Genomic DNA, 15143 nt, shown 5'->3' with positions numbered 1-15143 from the left:
AATTTTTTAAGAGCCCATAAAGCGAAGCGATGTCGCATGGGAAAGTGAAGCGGCTTCAGTTCTTGGACAAGCTGTATTTTGTACGTTCTCAATTTAAGATTTCGACATAAATAAATTTATTTTTAATTTAATTTTATACAAATTAAAAAAAAAATTTCAGACAAATACTTAATAAATATAGGTTTTAATTAGCTTAAGGGGTTACATATGTCCAGCACCACCAAAAATGCGCTAAAAGAAAAACTGTTTTCAGAAGGGATAGCAATAGAAATGAATATAAAGAAATGTTGTGCAATGTTTATTGGTGCTTAGAGTTTATAAAAAAATGTATTTTAATTTTTTTTTACACAAATTAGTACATAAAATATCACATGACCCAAAGTACAATGAAAAAAAAGTTGCTCCACGGTCTGCATCATTTATCCTTGAAATGGTGCTGGATCTGTAGAGATAAAAAAATTCTTGTAAAATGAAGTTGTAGTTATAGTCTGTCGAGCCAAATTTTTTAATTTCGAAAAATTTTCCAATTTACGGAATTTAGAACAAAAGTACGCGTTTTACGTCATAAATGTCACACTTTAATTATATTTATAAAACTTTTTAATAAGAATATCGAAAATCCGGCTAGACAGACTATTGAGAAAACATTTTCGAATATTTAAAAAAAATCGCATCAAAAAATGTTAAAAACTGCATGAGTTATCATGCAGACCGTGCCGGTGTTGAGACTTGAGTAGTCTCGAGAAAAACGTGTTTAAACGGCCAGCTGCCTCAAACGAAGGACAACTACCTGTGTGCATTAAACTCTCGTCGGGCGGTCTGATTTTCTACCATAACTTTGTATCTATGGGGAATTTTTACAATCGACTTTCACAGAAATATGCCTAAAACTATAAAGAATAATAACCTATAACAAAAACTGATTTTTTGAAAATTCTGGACGTATGTAACCCCTTAATATCCGCCTTCTACTACCAGTACATTTGATAAATTCCATCGTAGGAAGTCTCTGTGAAATATGTGAGAGCCCAGAGAGCGGCATTGCTCATGCCCCATAGAGGAATATTCCGGATTCTTCTCTCACTTCGACTGAATCCCTGATAACCAACTTGCAGTTCTGCGCCAGGCGACGTCTTCTCCACCCACGTACCTCCGATAGATATATTGGTCAAGGGGAAGATTGGAAGGAAAAAGTTCTGTCCGGAGTTCTCAATCAACTCTTTTTTCAGTCTGCCAGACCACTCTATTGTATTTCAAGCACAAGTGGCAGCCAGCAGATGTACTTCGCTTTTGCGAAGAGCCAAAGCTCGCTACGGATTTTGGAGGACGCAACTTGTCAAAGTTGCAATGAGTATCATGAGATGTTCAGCTTTTGTCATACTAAGGCTGAAGCATCGCGGTTACCATACTTTTAACGAATGGGGCGGATTGGGAGGAATTGATTATAGCCATCTACATTTATACATACGTGGTAGATTCTAAGCATTTTGTCGATAATTCGCAGTCATTTTAACCTATATCTAAGAATTCTAGGCATCACAATGGACAGTCTCTCCGATCAAGCGGTATTATTCGCGCCCTAATTGATAAACCAGGAATACACTAAGACCTTAGGTTGTGCTCTCTCCTAAACCAAAAAGATTCATTTATCGCTAGCATATTGATAAAGTCCAATATACTGCTTGGTGCTAGTAGAGCGCTGTAAAACTATTTGGAAACATGCATCCAAGGGCCTTCAGCCAACGTCTGCAGACTACTGTGCAGTCCATTACCAGGTGTTCTAGTGCAGCAGGCTCAATGTCGCAGAACTCGTGGTCCCACGATAATTATTTATCTAACCTAACCTATCTCATAAAAAATATTGTAAATCACTTTCATTATGTGTTAAAGGTATACACTATTTGACCTAATCAACGGATATTATTTTATTGCGTTCGCATTTACCTTCTTTATCGAGTTCGCATTTAGGTGCTTTTAAGTAATATGTTCTCACATTCTAGTACGCGGTACTTCTTCTTTTTTTCTACTTCATACCCTGCAACAATATGGTATTCGTATTGACCTCATAACCTCGGCCGAGTGGGCAAAAAAACCCATAAAACGTCCGAACAGTGCCAAACCTCCGACCATTCACGCTGCTCAAGCACCACACTTCAAACGGACGCAATCGCTTGGACGCCCATCGATTCTTATTTACCCAATTTATGGCTTGCTTTATGTGTTGTTGTTTACTTTTAGACGCTCTCTACGCATGCATACAAGTGTGTGTAACGGCACATTGTGTGCCAGGTCCAAGTAAGCACGTGGTCTAGTTGCTTAGTTGGGTGCTGCGGTCGTTGGGCGGTCATTAGCCTCGCATATTATGACGCATTGATCCAATTATTTGCAAAAATTTGTAGCAAATTTTATTAACTCACGCGCTCGTGAACCGGCGTAACTAATTTCGTGTGCTTAGTACGGTCGAAGTTCGCAGTTCGTGAGCACCGCGTGACAACGTAATGCCATTAAAGGCGAAAAGCCACGAGACGCGGCATAAAGCAAGCTCGTAAATTGTGTTTCCAACATTAGCGCGTGCTGATATCAGCCTATCGCGTTCTAGTCATCAATAAATAATAAGCTTTTTAAGTGAATGACTTCGTTAAAGTTTTAATAAAGTGAACTTTTGTAGGAATTGTACACAATTGCAAATCTTTTTGCAGTTTCTTTTCGCTAGCAATGCACTTCGGAGCGTTCTCCAATCAAAGGATGAACTCGAAATCAACGAGAATGACTCGCGCTGCCGCTAAGTCAGCGAGAAAGTCAAAGCCAGAGTAGGCGTTTACTATGTATAATAAAAAAAAAAGGAATTGAAAGCATATACCGTTATATGTGTTTGTACTTATGAGAAGGGGAGAATGTCAAGTAGTAGAAAGCTTGTAAAAAGTACGCCTTGCATTATTAAAATTCCTTTCGTGCGCAGTCAAGAGGAAAACATGACACAAATTGCGGAACTCAAACCCCACAATACGAAGCGATACCAAAATCAGCAGCAACAACAGCAACAGCTAAAGTAGCAAGCAGCAATAACAGCGGTAGCAATTTTTAAATACAGCAACCGAGAAAACAAAACCAACAACAAAATAATAGCAAAAAGGCAGACCGAACTGTGTTCAAGCACGCCAACTTGGAAACTTAAGGAAATTTGCAAGCACACTCACACACACATGTATGCGTACACAAATACGTAAATACGTAAGCATAGTATAAGCTTGCGTCTCACTTTAAAATCGCCTTCAATATACAACACTCGCCAAGCTGAAGTGGGACCTTAGCAGTCGTTCTTTGCGATTTATGTTAAGGACAAGTGGCGCCATTTGTTCAGTGCCTCCATACTCGAGTCAAAACTGGCGACGACAAAAACAAGCACAACAGTAGCCAGTGAGCGTACCACAAATGCGGTAAGGCAGGACGACGGCGGTACAAGCGGTTTGTAAACAAACGCAGCCGCAACGATTAACAAGGATTCTTAGTTGCATTGCCAGCCCCTCATCTTGGGCTTGGCGTTTGGTACATCATACTCGCTACGTCATAGCAACGTTTACTACGTCAGCAGGAAAAAATAGTGCCGTAGGTGTTTAACACAATAGCACAGACGACGACTGCTACAACGAGAACGGCGACGACGACGACGTCGAGGACGTTGAGGACGACTCGGTACTTGAGGACAGTGACGCTGTGGCATTCGCCTCGGCATGGGCGACCTGCAAGCAACAATTGAATTTTCCGTTGAGCTCTATAAATTCTTCAATGTTGACTTATTTCAAAGAGGGTAAGTTCAAGATGTGTTCTCATTTTCCATTCTTATTCCCATTTCCATTTACATTCTTATTCCCATTAGCATTACTTACTGTCGAAAAAATGTATGTGTATACTACTAGTGATATATTGTATGTGTGTGTGGGTAAATAACATGAGAAGGTGTGTGTGGTAAGCAGTTGACAATAAAGTAGCGCTGTCACATTAACTCAGAATACGCATTGTGCGCACAGTCGTCATGACATTAACATTTGCGCATATTAATTGTATTGCAGTTATACATACTTACATACACAAGTTTTATTATAATTCCCTTGAAAATAGAAAATCTCAAAGCTCTTTGAAACACTCGAGTATTCGTTTTTAATTGTCCTCGACAAGAACACGACTAGGAATTTTTGTATTTGTAAAGTTGATTTAATGATGAATTTCCTTTATTGTTGTTCGAACAATAAAATGCCCATTAGAAGATTTACATATTTTTACGTGGAAGTGCTTTCACTTCTGTACGAATAACTTATAAAGCAGCGACATGAACTCTAATATATTTTGATATAAGGAGTGCTATTGCAAAAATCTTGGAAAAAACGAGCCCTCGATGCCTTTCCAGATAAAATATGCATTTCGCACAAAGTACTTGAGCAATCGCACTCAATTTCCCTACAGACATATTTCGCTTTACTAGTTTATATCTATCAAGCCTGGAATTTAATTTATTCAAGTTCCCTATAAAGGTATTTTTCAAATGACTAGTAAGGTGAGACGTTCGTTAAAAATTATCGTGAGTATAGGGACGTCCTTTCATGGGCCTCTTCAGTGGAAACAAAAAAAATATAAGCCAAGTCTGAGGAGAACTGTAATGCATAACGACCCTGCTGTCAAAGAAAATTGTTAGTAAAATCTTCGATGATATTGACATCATTTTCTTCAACAACCGTACCGTTAGTTCTGCTTTCTCCAGACTGGATGAAGAAGCGAAGCATGTGGGTCTGGTTGCTGATTGTGAACGAAGACAAGACGAAATATCTCATATCAACAAACAAACAGACATCGCATTCGCGACTTGGTTTGCACGTCATTGTTAGCAGTCTTAACTTTGTAGTTGTAGATAATTTCATCCATCTTGGAACCAGCATCAATACCAACAACAGTATCAGCTTTGAAATCTTGAAATCTAACGCACAATCACTCTTACTAACAGTTGCCACTTTGAACTGAGTAGACAATTGAGAAGTAAAGTCCTTTTTCGACGGAAAAAGACCAAGTTCTACAAGTCACTCATCATCCTCGTCCTGCTATATGGTGCAGAAATATGGACGATGATTACATCTGATAAGTCGAGGTTACGAATTTCGAGAGAAAGGTTTTGCGGAAGATTTACGGTCTTTTGCGCCTTGGCAACGCCGAATACCGCAGTCGATGGAACGATGAGCTGTACGATATAGACGGCGACATTCTCATACTTCAGCGTATCAAGAGACAGCGGGTGCGCTAGCTAGGTCATGTTGTCCGGATGGAAAGAAACACTCTAGTTTTGAAAATTTTCTGTTCAGTACCCGCTGTGCGAAGCAGAAAGAAAGTAACCCTCCACTCAGATATAGAGATCAGTTGGAGAAGAATCTATCTGCTGGGTTCTCCAACTGGCGAAAAATGGCGAAAAGAAGAAACGACTGGCGAGATATTGTTAACTCGGCTATAACCACGCAAGTGGTGTCTACGCTAGTAAAAAAGAGAAGAATAACCATAAACCCATCATTCCTAACCAGTTATGGCCCTCTGGCAGAACTAAATAATTACGAAATGAAGTCAATATCTCCTAAATAATGTCAACACGACGATGTGAACAATTTTGGCACAAACTTCGTGTCGACCCGACTCATACCCAAATCATTGGTTAAAATCGAATGGCATGAGCCAATCGATATATTATATTATAATTAATTCCTCAGCCACCAAACCAGTGCTTCATATGCTAGAATTGGTCTAACAATAACCATACGCATTCACATGACCCCAGCACTACACATGTTTTTAATGTTCTCAATATTCATTTTTTAGCTCAGTTTAGATTGTAGATGGAAACAACCCTGATAACATTAACACCATATCGTCTTTTGATTTATTCCCCCTCCTTTGCATAGGATTAGTATTTCGTTCAGTGCAACCACACAGAAAAACAAGGAAAAGATACATTCCTGTCCAGTCCCTTTGTTTACATAGCGAGTTCGTGTCACTGAACCCAAAATGACAAATGACTAAAAACGCTACATTTCCCCAATGAATTGAGCCAGAAGTGCCAGAAGATTATCGATATTTTCGGTAAGAAATAATCCATGAGCGCTGTGGGGGTTAGTGTGTGCCGATTTCGATTATTTTTGGTCAAGCCACTATTTGTGCAAAGCTTTATTTCAATAACTTGATTAGAAAAAACATATGAATTAGGGATTGTGATATATAGGAAGAAGAAATGATAAGACAATCAAAAATTCGTTTTTTTAAAACCAGTAAACCCATGTACCCCTTAAAGAACCGTCGTTATACAAAATAGATGAAAATCACTGAAGGAAGTAAATGCTCTCTAAAAAATCGAGTTCTCCTAGTGTTTCGACAATTACAAGAAGCGCTATCATAAATGCATATTATGAAATGGGAACGAATTTGTCGAAAATAATGTAGATTATGAATAAATATTTTTCTCAAAAAAAAAAAAAAAAACACGCATATTCTCGTGCGCTTGAAGCTAAAAGCAATTTTTGTTTTTGGTATTTAGCCGCATAGCTCCAAGATAGATTCTTATTTCAAGTATAGCTGTTTTATACAAAAATATTTATGCTATTGACCCATTATTTAAACATAAATTTTTTTTTCCTTATTTTTTCATATAGTATTTCGCAAGTGAATCCACTTCTGTACTGTATGTGAATAAAGAAATTAATTTTTCATAAAAAAATACTTTATTACACGTTCAATCGTAAATGCACTCCAATAGCAATAATACCAGGTATTTATTAATAACTATTCTTTGTATCATCAAGTATGTGCGTGTGTACATAACAAAAACAAATGAATTATACATATTCGTTTTTATTACTGAAGTTTTTTGTTGATTGTCAATAAAAGCTAAATTTAGAAATTCTTTGAGCACAACGAAAATCCAACAGATAAAGAAATAAATAAATAACTGTATTTAAGCGTATGAATGAAGGGCGAGTACACGCAATGGCCTTTCGCATGAAATACCTTGGCGTACACATTTGTATACAAATTAATTATTTATTGAACTATTTCGTGTTCTGAAAATAAACACAAAACAAAAACTAGAACCCGTTAAAGCGTCAGACTTGCATAGGAAAAAATTTCTAGCGGTTGGCTTTGAATATATGACGGTTGCAAAAGGTGTACTGATATTTTACTACGGTTCATTGTAMAACCAATAAAATGAGTGAAATTTGAGATATCTTCATGAAACTTTAAATATATGTATCTTGGCACACTGAGGAGTGCGGTATAAGGGATGCGTAAAATCGGAACATAAAATTGGGATAACTAAGTCACAAATCATACAAGAATTAAAAGGACCTCAAGGCTTTTGTATGACTTAGCATTCAAAATATCGACCAATATCTTTAAATAACTGTGATCTAGTGTCAATCGAAGCAATGGACATTTTCAGTGTATTCGTGCCCGGCATCTCGTATACCCAGCTTCGCTAAACCCAATAGCAGTATTCGTCGCCAAGCACCTACCAGCTATGTCTGCAGGTGTAAAATAACATTGAGCACATTTGTTGTCCTTCGTCCATCACAGATGCCAATAGTGATCTTTATTTGAACACGCTCCAGCTGCTTAGCTAGTGTGAGTTTCCCGAGCGCCCTCCAGCAGACTACGACCTCGTAAAATATTATTGACTTAATTAAGGTTTCATAGAGCCAGAATATCAGCTTTGGTAAGGGGTCCCTTCTTCTTCTTCTTTATTTGCGTAAAAACCGCTTACGCGATTATATCCGAGTTAACAACAGCGCGCCAGTCGTTTCTTCTTTCCGCTACGTGGCGCCAATTGGATATCCCAAGTGAAGCCAGGTCCTTCTCCACCTGGTCCTTCCAACGGAGTGGAGGTCTTCCTCTTCCTCCCTCCCCGGCGGGTACTGCTTCGAATACCTAGCCAGCGTAGTCGCTGCCTTTTAATTCCCTGAACTATGTCAATGTCGACGTATTTCTCATACAGCTCATAGTTCTTTCGAAAGCTTGCAATGTTGACTCATCAGTTGTTGGCATCGCCTCTGCACCATATAGCAGGACGGGAATTATAAGTGGCTTGTAGAGTTTAGTTTTTGTTCGTCGAGGGAGGAATTTACTTCTCAATTGCCTACTCAGTCCGAAGTAGCACCTTTTGGATTTCCAAGCTGCTACGAACTATACGAAACTATCTACAATTTCAAAGTGTCAACAGTGACGTGAGAGCCAAGTCGCGAATGCGACGAGTGTTTGTTTGATGACAGGAGATATTTCGACTTGCCCTCGTTCACTGCCAGACCCATTTGCTTTGCTTCCTTTATTGCCCAGGGGTCCCTTAAATCTTTCTAATTACTCTTCTATAATAGTGTAAGGTGGTCGATGCCTTCCTCACTCTCTCCGTGAGCATTCGGTTTCCTAGAAAGCTTCTTATAAAAAAAAAGCCAAAAGTACTTCACGCTGCTCACCGATTGAAAACTATAACCAGTCAGCGAAGGAACGGGGATTTTGTATTGTCTAGCAAATAAAAGTGGCTTTTTTTGTTAACCTTGAATAAAATCGTAAACATTGTTTAATAATTTCCTTTTACCTAAAGAACTCCATTGTATGCTTGGACAACCACCTGGCAGCATTTTTTCTTAAGGGGTTATATAGAGATAGAAGGCTGAAAAACAGCGAATTTTCCAAATTTTTTTTCTGAGAAAACTTTTGATTTATTGATCCAAAATTTTGTACACGTATTATGGTATCATTTAACTATATTTTAAGACTCAGCTTTAGTACAAATATTTATTTAGAAAGGAACTACAGCTGATATCCTGGAACTCCTCTAAAAAAAAAACAACGTTTTGCGATTACCAGTATATATCTGAACTGAATCCTCTGAAATTAAAAAACCAAATAGATTTCCTTAAAGTAATGTTAAATCTAGCAATTAATCGAAGGAATAAATTGTTAATAAAACGAGAAAAAACGTTAATTTCGGCAGCACCGAAGCTAATATACCCTTCACAGGTGCATTTCTTTTAGTAACTATGTGTTCAGTTCGTATAGAAGTTATACGCTATACAAGTAGTAATCCGATCTAAACAATTACCACGTCAAATGCAAAAGTTTTCCCTTGATTCCGATAGTTCGGTTTGTATGGTAGCTATATGCTATAGTAAGCCGATCTGAACAATTTCTTCGGAGATTACATTGTTGCCTTGGAAAATAATCTATACCAAATTTCGTGAAAATACATTGTGAAATGTGCAAGCTTTCCATACAAGAACTTGATTCCGATCGTTCGGTGTGTAGGGCAGCTATATGTTATAGTGGTCCGAAATCGGCAGTTCCGACAAATGAGCAGCTTTTTGAAGAGAAAATGACGTTTGCTAAATTTCAAAACGATATCTTAAAAACTGAAAGACTAGTTCGTATATATACAGACAGACGGACATGGTTAAATCGACTTAGCTCAACATACTGATCATTTATATGTACTTTATAGGGTCTCCGACCCTTCGTTCTGGGTGTTACAAACTTTGGTAAGCAAAAAATTTCGATTAACTACAAAAAGATATATTTAAGAAGCTCTTTTTCGAGTAATGTTGGTCATCGACTTTGAAAACACTATTTTAGAAAAACACCTTTAGAGTTTGAAATGCACCTCCGAGCCTTCAGAAATGCCTTTCCAAAACTTCATGTAACTTCGAAAATATTCACCGAAACGATATGAAATTTTCTGTGTATTCTTTTATATATGTACATATAAAATAAATGAAAATAAATCAATTATTTGAAAATTGAAAATGAAACTGTATATGTATAACTCCTTAGGGCTCCACAAAAAGGTCGTTTGCCACTACAATTAAGTGCAAAGGGGCAAGGACACCATCTTGCGAGTTGCCCTTTATTACTTTCCGAAATACGGTACACTTCCCCACTCTGCTTCAACTGTTCTTTCACCAAGAAGACTATAGATGATATGGTTGGTCAAACTTATTAAGAGGTCTAATAACCGCCTTCGGGTGTATGTTGTTGCAGGCCTTCTCGATAAGCAGAAAGATACCCACATCAAATCGGTCCCCTATTGCATATCCAATACAAACTGTTCAATATTAAGATAAATATCTTTCTATACCCTTTCAGAAAAGCTTCTGTGAAGAATTTTCGACAGAATATATAAAAAAAAATGTGATATACAAGATATATTCATTAAATAACTATTACAAAAATTTAGTTAAAATTATATTTCAGTCTGATACTCTAATACTCTTACTACTGAACGGCTCAAATAAAAAATGTTATAAATATAAAAATCACATTTTGCGCTCAAAATTTCCGATGCACGTTAGGACACTGATTTCCTTAATTCCAGAGCGAACACTCTTAATTTCCACAATCTTTTCGATTTCGAAAATAATCCATTAATGCTTAAGGACACTTCGTGCAAAGCTAACGAGTATGCCAGCTGCAGGCAGTGTCGCTCAAAAGTGCTGACAGCGATTTAAGCATTCCAGTAACAAACGCATAAACAGCCTTATAAAATTAAAAATTAATTAAAGTCAGCAAGGAAATTCTTGCGTCACTTTCCTTCATTTCCCCCGCTCACTTTTGGCGGCATAAGCGACAGTGCACGCTTATTTGGATTTTCCCACGATGCCGAAACGTTTAATTTTGGCCCATTTCATTTGACATTTACGTGCTTGAACACTATTTAAAAGCAAAAAGCAACAACAACAACAAATTAAATGGCAACCAACGCAAGCATAGTGGCTGAGCATCGAACATTTAGTGTAGGCAGGCGTTAGGCGTATATGTATGTGTGCGGCATGCACACACGCAGTCAGCTGTGCGCTTCACACGTTCACCGCACAACAACAACACCAGCAGCGAGGCGGCTAAGCACTCAGCAAATTACTTGCTTGTTAATGAAATACACATGTCAGCAACAGCAACCATAACAAATAATTTGACATCTGCAGTTCCCACTCAATGAGTGTTGTTGTTGTTGGGATTGTGGTTTTTTGTGTCTTTATGAATAGTACACACAGTCGACTGACTAAGAATGTTTTTCACACACACACGCATACACAGTTTGAAACAAATGTGTATGTTACTCATACGCCATGTACCATTGTCCATCTGTCTACTTAACAGCTGCGCTGTCGTTTCGTCTGACTTCTCGTCGACTATGTTTGGCTGGCAGTCTATTTGTCGGGATCAACGGCGAGTGCTTATGTGGGATTTGCACATCTGACGCGCAGCGACAACATTGGGTTGATGAGATTAAAAACGAAAGCATGTTTTCCGCCGTTAAAAGGCCAAAAATAATCGTATCTCATGCGAGCGCTGAGAGCATTGAACAGCCAATTGACAAATACGCGACGATTTAAGCGCGGCGTTGCTGATGGCAGATTGAATGGCGCAGAAATTAATGTATGCTGCAGTTAATTCATTCTTATCCACTGGTAGATGCTTGCCACACACAAACTCCAAAGAGAAAACTCATTTTGAAATACTTGTTTCCACAAATATATATTTTATATGTGTATATAAATTTCGCATATAAATTCCTCTTTGCTTATATGTTTTGTATTAATTTACGACTCTTCCGCAGACTCTATCAGGTGCGCTGCGGTTTACGTGTTTCTCCACGGCTGCCCGTGCAGGTGGAGACCAGCATAGCCGACACACCGCAGAACAATGCACACGCGGCGGAAATACACACACAGCCGCCACCAACCACAAATGGTTGCAATGGTGGCGATAGCAGTGGCGGTGATGGCGGCGGTGGCGGCAGCAGCGATGGTGATGTGTTGCAAGAGCCGCGTGAACAGCAACAGGATGCATTGCCAAGCATGTTGCAGAACGGCGGCAGCCTATTGTCGGGATCTGCATGCATAATTAACGGTTGTGGCGCATCGCGCGTCTTTCAGATCCTCTACCGGAATGAGGAAGTGACGCTGCGCGATGTTATACACTTTCGCACACACTTGTTGGGTGAGTGATAATTTAAGATTTATTACCATACGGCATGCAGCATGTGCCGAGTGCAGAGATTTAATGCCTGTGAAAGGAAATAATTAGGAACTTTATATAGGTATGGGCTTGCTATGTAATCAGTGCTATATTCTGCATAAAAATTCAAATTACTATTTTAATAATTCAAAGATTTATTGTTGATGTATGTGTGCATGAGCTCTTGCATACATGAAAATAAGATGGAACTGAATTCATTATACTATGATGCAAATAGGGAAAAAATTAATTACGCCGGGTTTCGAAGTTAGTTATTATTAATAATTTAGGTGAGAAGTTAATAAAAACAAAGAACAAGAAAAAACGTTTTCGCCAGTTGCACCGTAGCTAGGACACCAAAAGTAAGGCTTCTAAACAAGAAGTTGATGTGATCGGCCAATTTGTACGCTAGCGCTATAATGCTCCGATTTCGACGGTTCCGACAAACAAAGCTTCTTGGGGAGAAAATAACGTGCCCAAATCCTGAAATTAATATCTGCAAAACTGAGAAACTAGTGTCCGTATACGCAGACAGTCAGACGCACCGGCGAATATGGCAATTCCCGCAACAGCCGGTTCTATGTTACTGGAATAGACTCGGATTAAATCCGGCCAAGGGGTTTTTTTGGCGATTTAACTCCATTTGGATCTGCGAGTTTTAGATTAAATTTGTCATCACAACTGCTTGCAGCACATTTGCTTAGCCTCTTCTGACCCGTTACATTAAGTCCCACCCGGGTCCCGGGTAATTTTTCTGCCGCATTTGCGCTAAAAGGCGCCATCCAAACTTCACATGGTTTAGGTATAGTATATGCAATGGGTGGAGCTATCTTAAGACCTTCTTAGACCTAAGATGAAGTTGGAGCAAAAGTTACGTGGCCTCATGTTGCCAACTAACAACTGCGACATTCATCAATATGAACCAAGTTCGCGCAGAGTCCTTCTAAGGAAGAACCCTACTGTCCATAGGAATTCAAACAGGCAGCATGACTCTACGTCTCCTAGGAATATCAAGAGGTATTTCCTTAACAACGTGGACAACATAAGTCATTACGCCGACCAGACATCGGGCGCAACAAACTTCAGAAAAGTGCTGGCCGCCATTCGCAGTAGAACCACTAACACCTTCACCAACTCTCTCTAAGTGAATGGCGTACTTGGTATCAAACCACCACCAAATTTCAGACGACGAGCCCGAGTTGCCGCAAGGATCTAGAGTGACCATTGCGCAATATTGTTCTGGATTCAGAATCTATCCTGACTTACCAAATATATTTTGAGCATCCAACGGGTCCCCGCATGACTCTAACCTCATTTTTGCGTGGCCAACTAACCCTATAAATCTGATACATTTCTTCCTATGGTCCGACCCCGTCGAAACAGCACGTTTCTTGGGCCTGCCTTTGGATGACCTCGATGACCACTTATCTGAACCTTACTACCCTAACGGGGACTTGATAACCATTAAAATGGATATGGCTCAACCAACTCAACTCCTCACGCAGCTCATTTATAAATATACTTTATACGATCTCCGATGTGTCCTTCTGGGTATTACAAACTTCGTGGCAAACTTAATTCACCTTCGTAAGAGGTATAACAAATAGGCGCCATTTGAAAAAATCATGTTGCCATCTCATGTAACTATCATATTGGGATCTCGTTTTGGTACCAGAACGATGCATTAAATGTAATGTTCAGAGAGCCCACCCTTGGTTAGCTAATAGGACATACGCGAATACAGGTCTATTCTATTTACAATCTTCTTTAAGACAATCACAAATCGGTCCTTCATTGTCATCTGTAACTGTGTGACTCTGACAGGATTCGAACTAAATCTAAGTGAACGTAAAAATAACTAAAATACCACGTTAATAGTAAAAACTATGTTAGAATCGTATCATCTTAGGTATGTGGACCCTTTGATGGGCTTTTGTAATATTATTAAACAACTGAACCAAATTAAATTTAGACAAAAGCAAATAGTCCCAATTATGGTGCTCACATACATGCATGTAAGTTGGTTGTATGTGTTTTTTAGCATTTAATAGCATTAAAACTGTGCCAGCAGCACCGCGTGTGCTGGCACTATATTCAATTCTTCGCCGCCTTTCCGCTGAGGCATGCAGGCATAAGACAGCAACTTGCAGTGCGTGCCAACTGCCGCATTATTGAAATTACTGCATCTGACATTCGGCTGTCAAAGCACTGCAGGCTGCCGATTGACGCAGCGAGGCATACGCGTGTGTGCGCGCGACTTCTGCACTCACTTCGAGCTATAGTGAAATAAAGTGGCAAGCGCCGGCAAGTAAATGCGAATTTAATGAATTAATTGATTTGTTGCAAATACGCGCTGTGAAATTTCATCTAATTTTAATTGCAAAGAAAGCGAGTAAATAGAATTTAATTGTATTTAAATTACTAAACTGTAAATGATTCTTTAGTAAGCCCAAAAAAGCATACGACAAAATTATCATCTGAAAGGAACGGAATATTTAAGAATTGTATACTATTCTGCATATTATATATTATACTAAAGAATTCTTATATTACAAACCAATATCTTCGCACACTAAATTAGACATAAATACAGATTTATGCATTAAACATCTCTAAAATCAACAGAGATGTATTACTGTGGACAGTGGAAAATTCGTAAGGATTTTTTAATGCGAAAACCCATTTATCGAAATTTTGTTTTTCTAGGTTGGTATAACATCAAAATAATTCTTACGGTTTAGTATAGGCTTGCCATTCTGAAGTATATAAGTGCATTCGGTCCTCTTTACGATGAGAGAAATTATTCAACAAAGAAGTCTAACTCTAACTCTTTTCTACAGATTGAAAGTTTTGGCAAAACGTTTCGAATGTTATTAAAGGCCTTCGAGGATAATTTTTTGTCGCGAGCAAGTGTTTTTATACTCTCGCAACAAAGTTGCTAAAGAGAGTATTATAGTTTTGTTCACATAACGGTTGTTTGTAAGTCCTAAAACTAAAAGAGTTAGATAAACGAGTAAAGTTGAAATCCAGATGTCTGTCTGTCCGTGCGTCCGTCTGTCCGTGCAAGCTGTAACTTGAGTAAAAATTAAGATATCATGATGAAACTTGGT

At 38.6% G+C, this 15143-nt stretch overlaps 1 protein-coding gene across 2 annotated transcripts in view; it reads left to right on the top strand.

Annotated features, from left to right (window-relative positions):
• Positions 1–15143, top strand: part of LOC108965281 (protein FAM135B) — a 67677-nt gene that overhangs the window by 28843 nt on the left and 23691 nt on the right. For both annotated transcript variants that reach the window (XM_018927590.1, XM_018927580.1), the window contains exons 2-3: positions 2700–3808; positions 11633–12015. In XM_018927590.1, the coding sequence (XP_018783135.1) occupies positions 3732–3808; positions 11633–12015 (460 nt within the window). In that variant the 5' untranslated portion in view covers positions 2700–3731. The remainder of the gene's footprint in view (positions 1–2699; positions 3809–11632; positions 12016–15143) is intronic.

This window comes from Bactrocera latifrons, unplaced genomic scaffold (genome assembly GCF_001853355.1).
Source record: "Bactrocera latifrons isolate USDA-ARS-PBARC rearing strain unplaced genomic scaffold, ASM185335v1 scaffold_1, whole genome shotgun sequence".
NCBI classification, from domain to species: Eukaryota; Metazoa; Arthropoda; class Insecta; order Diptera; family Tephritidae; genus Bactrocera; species Bactrocera latifrons.
This window is presented reverse-complemented; position numbering and strand designations above follow the sequence as displayed.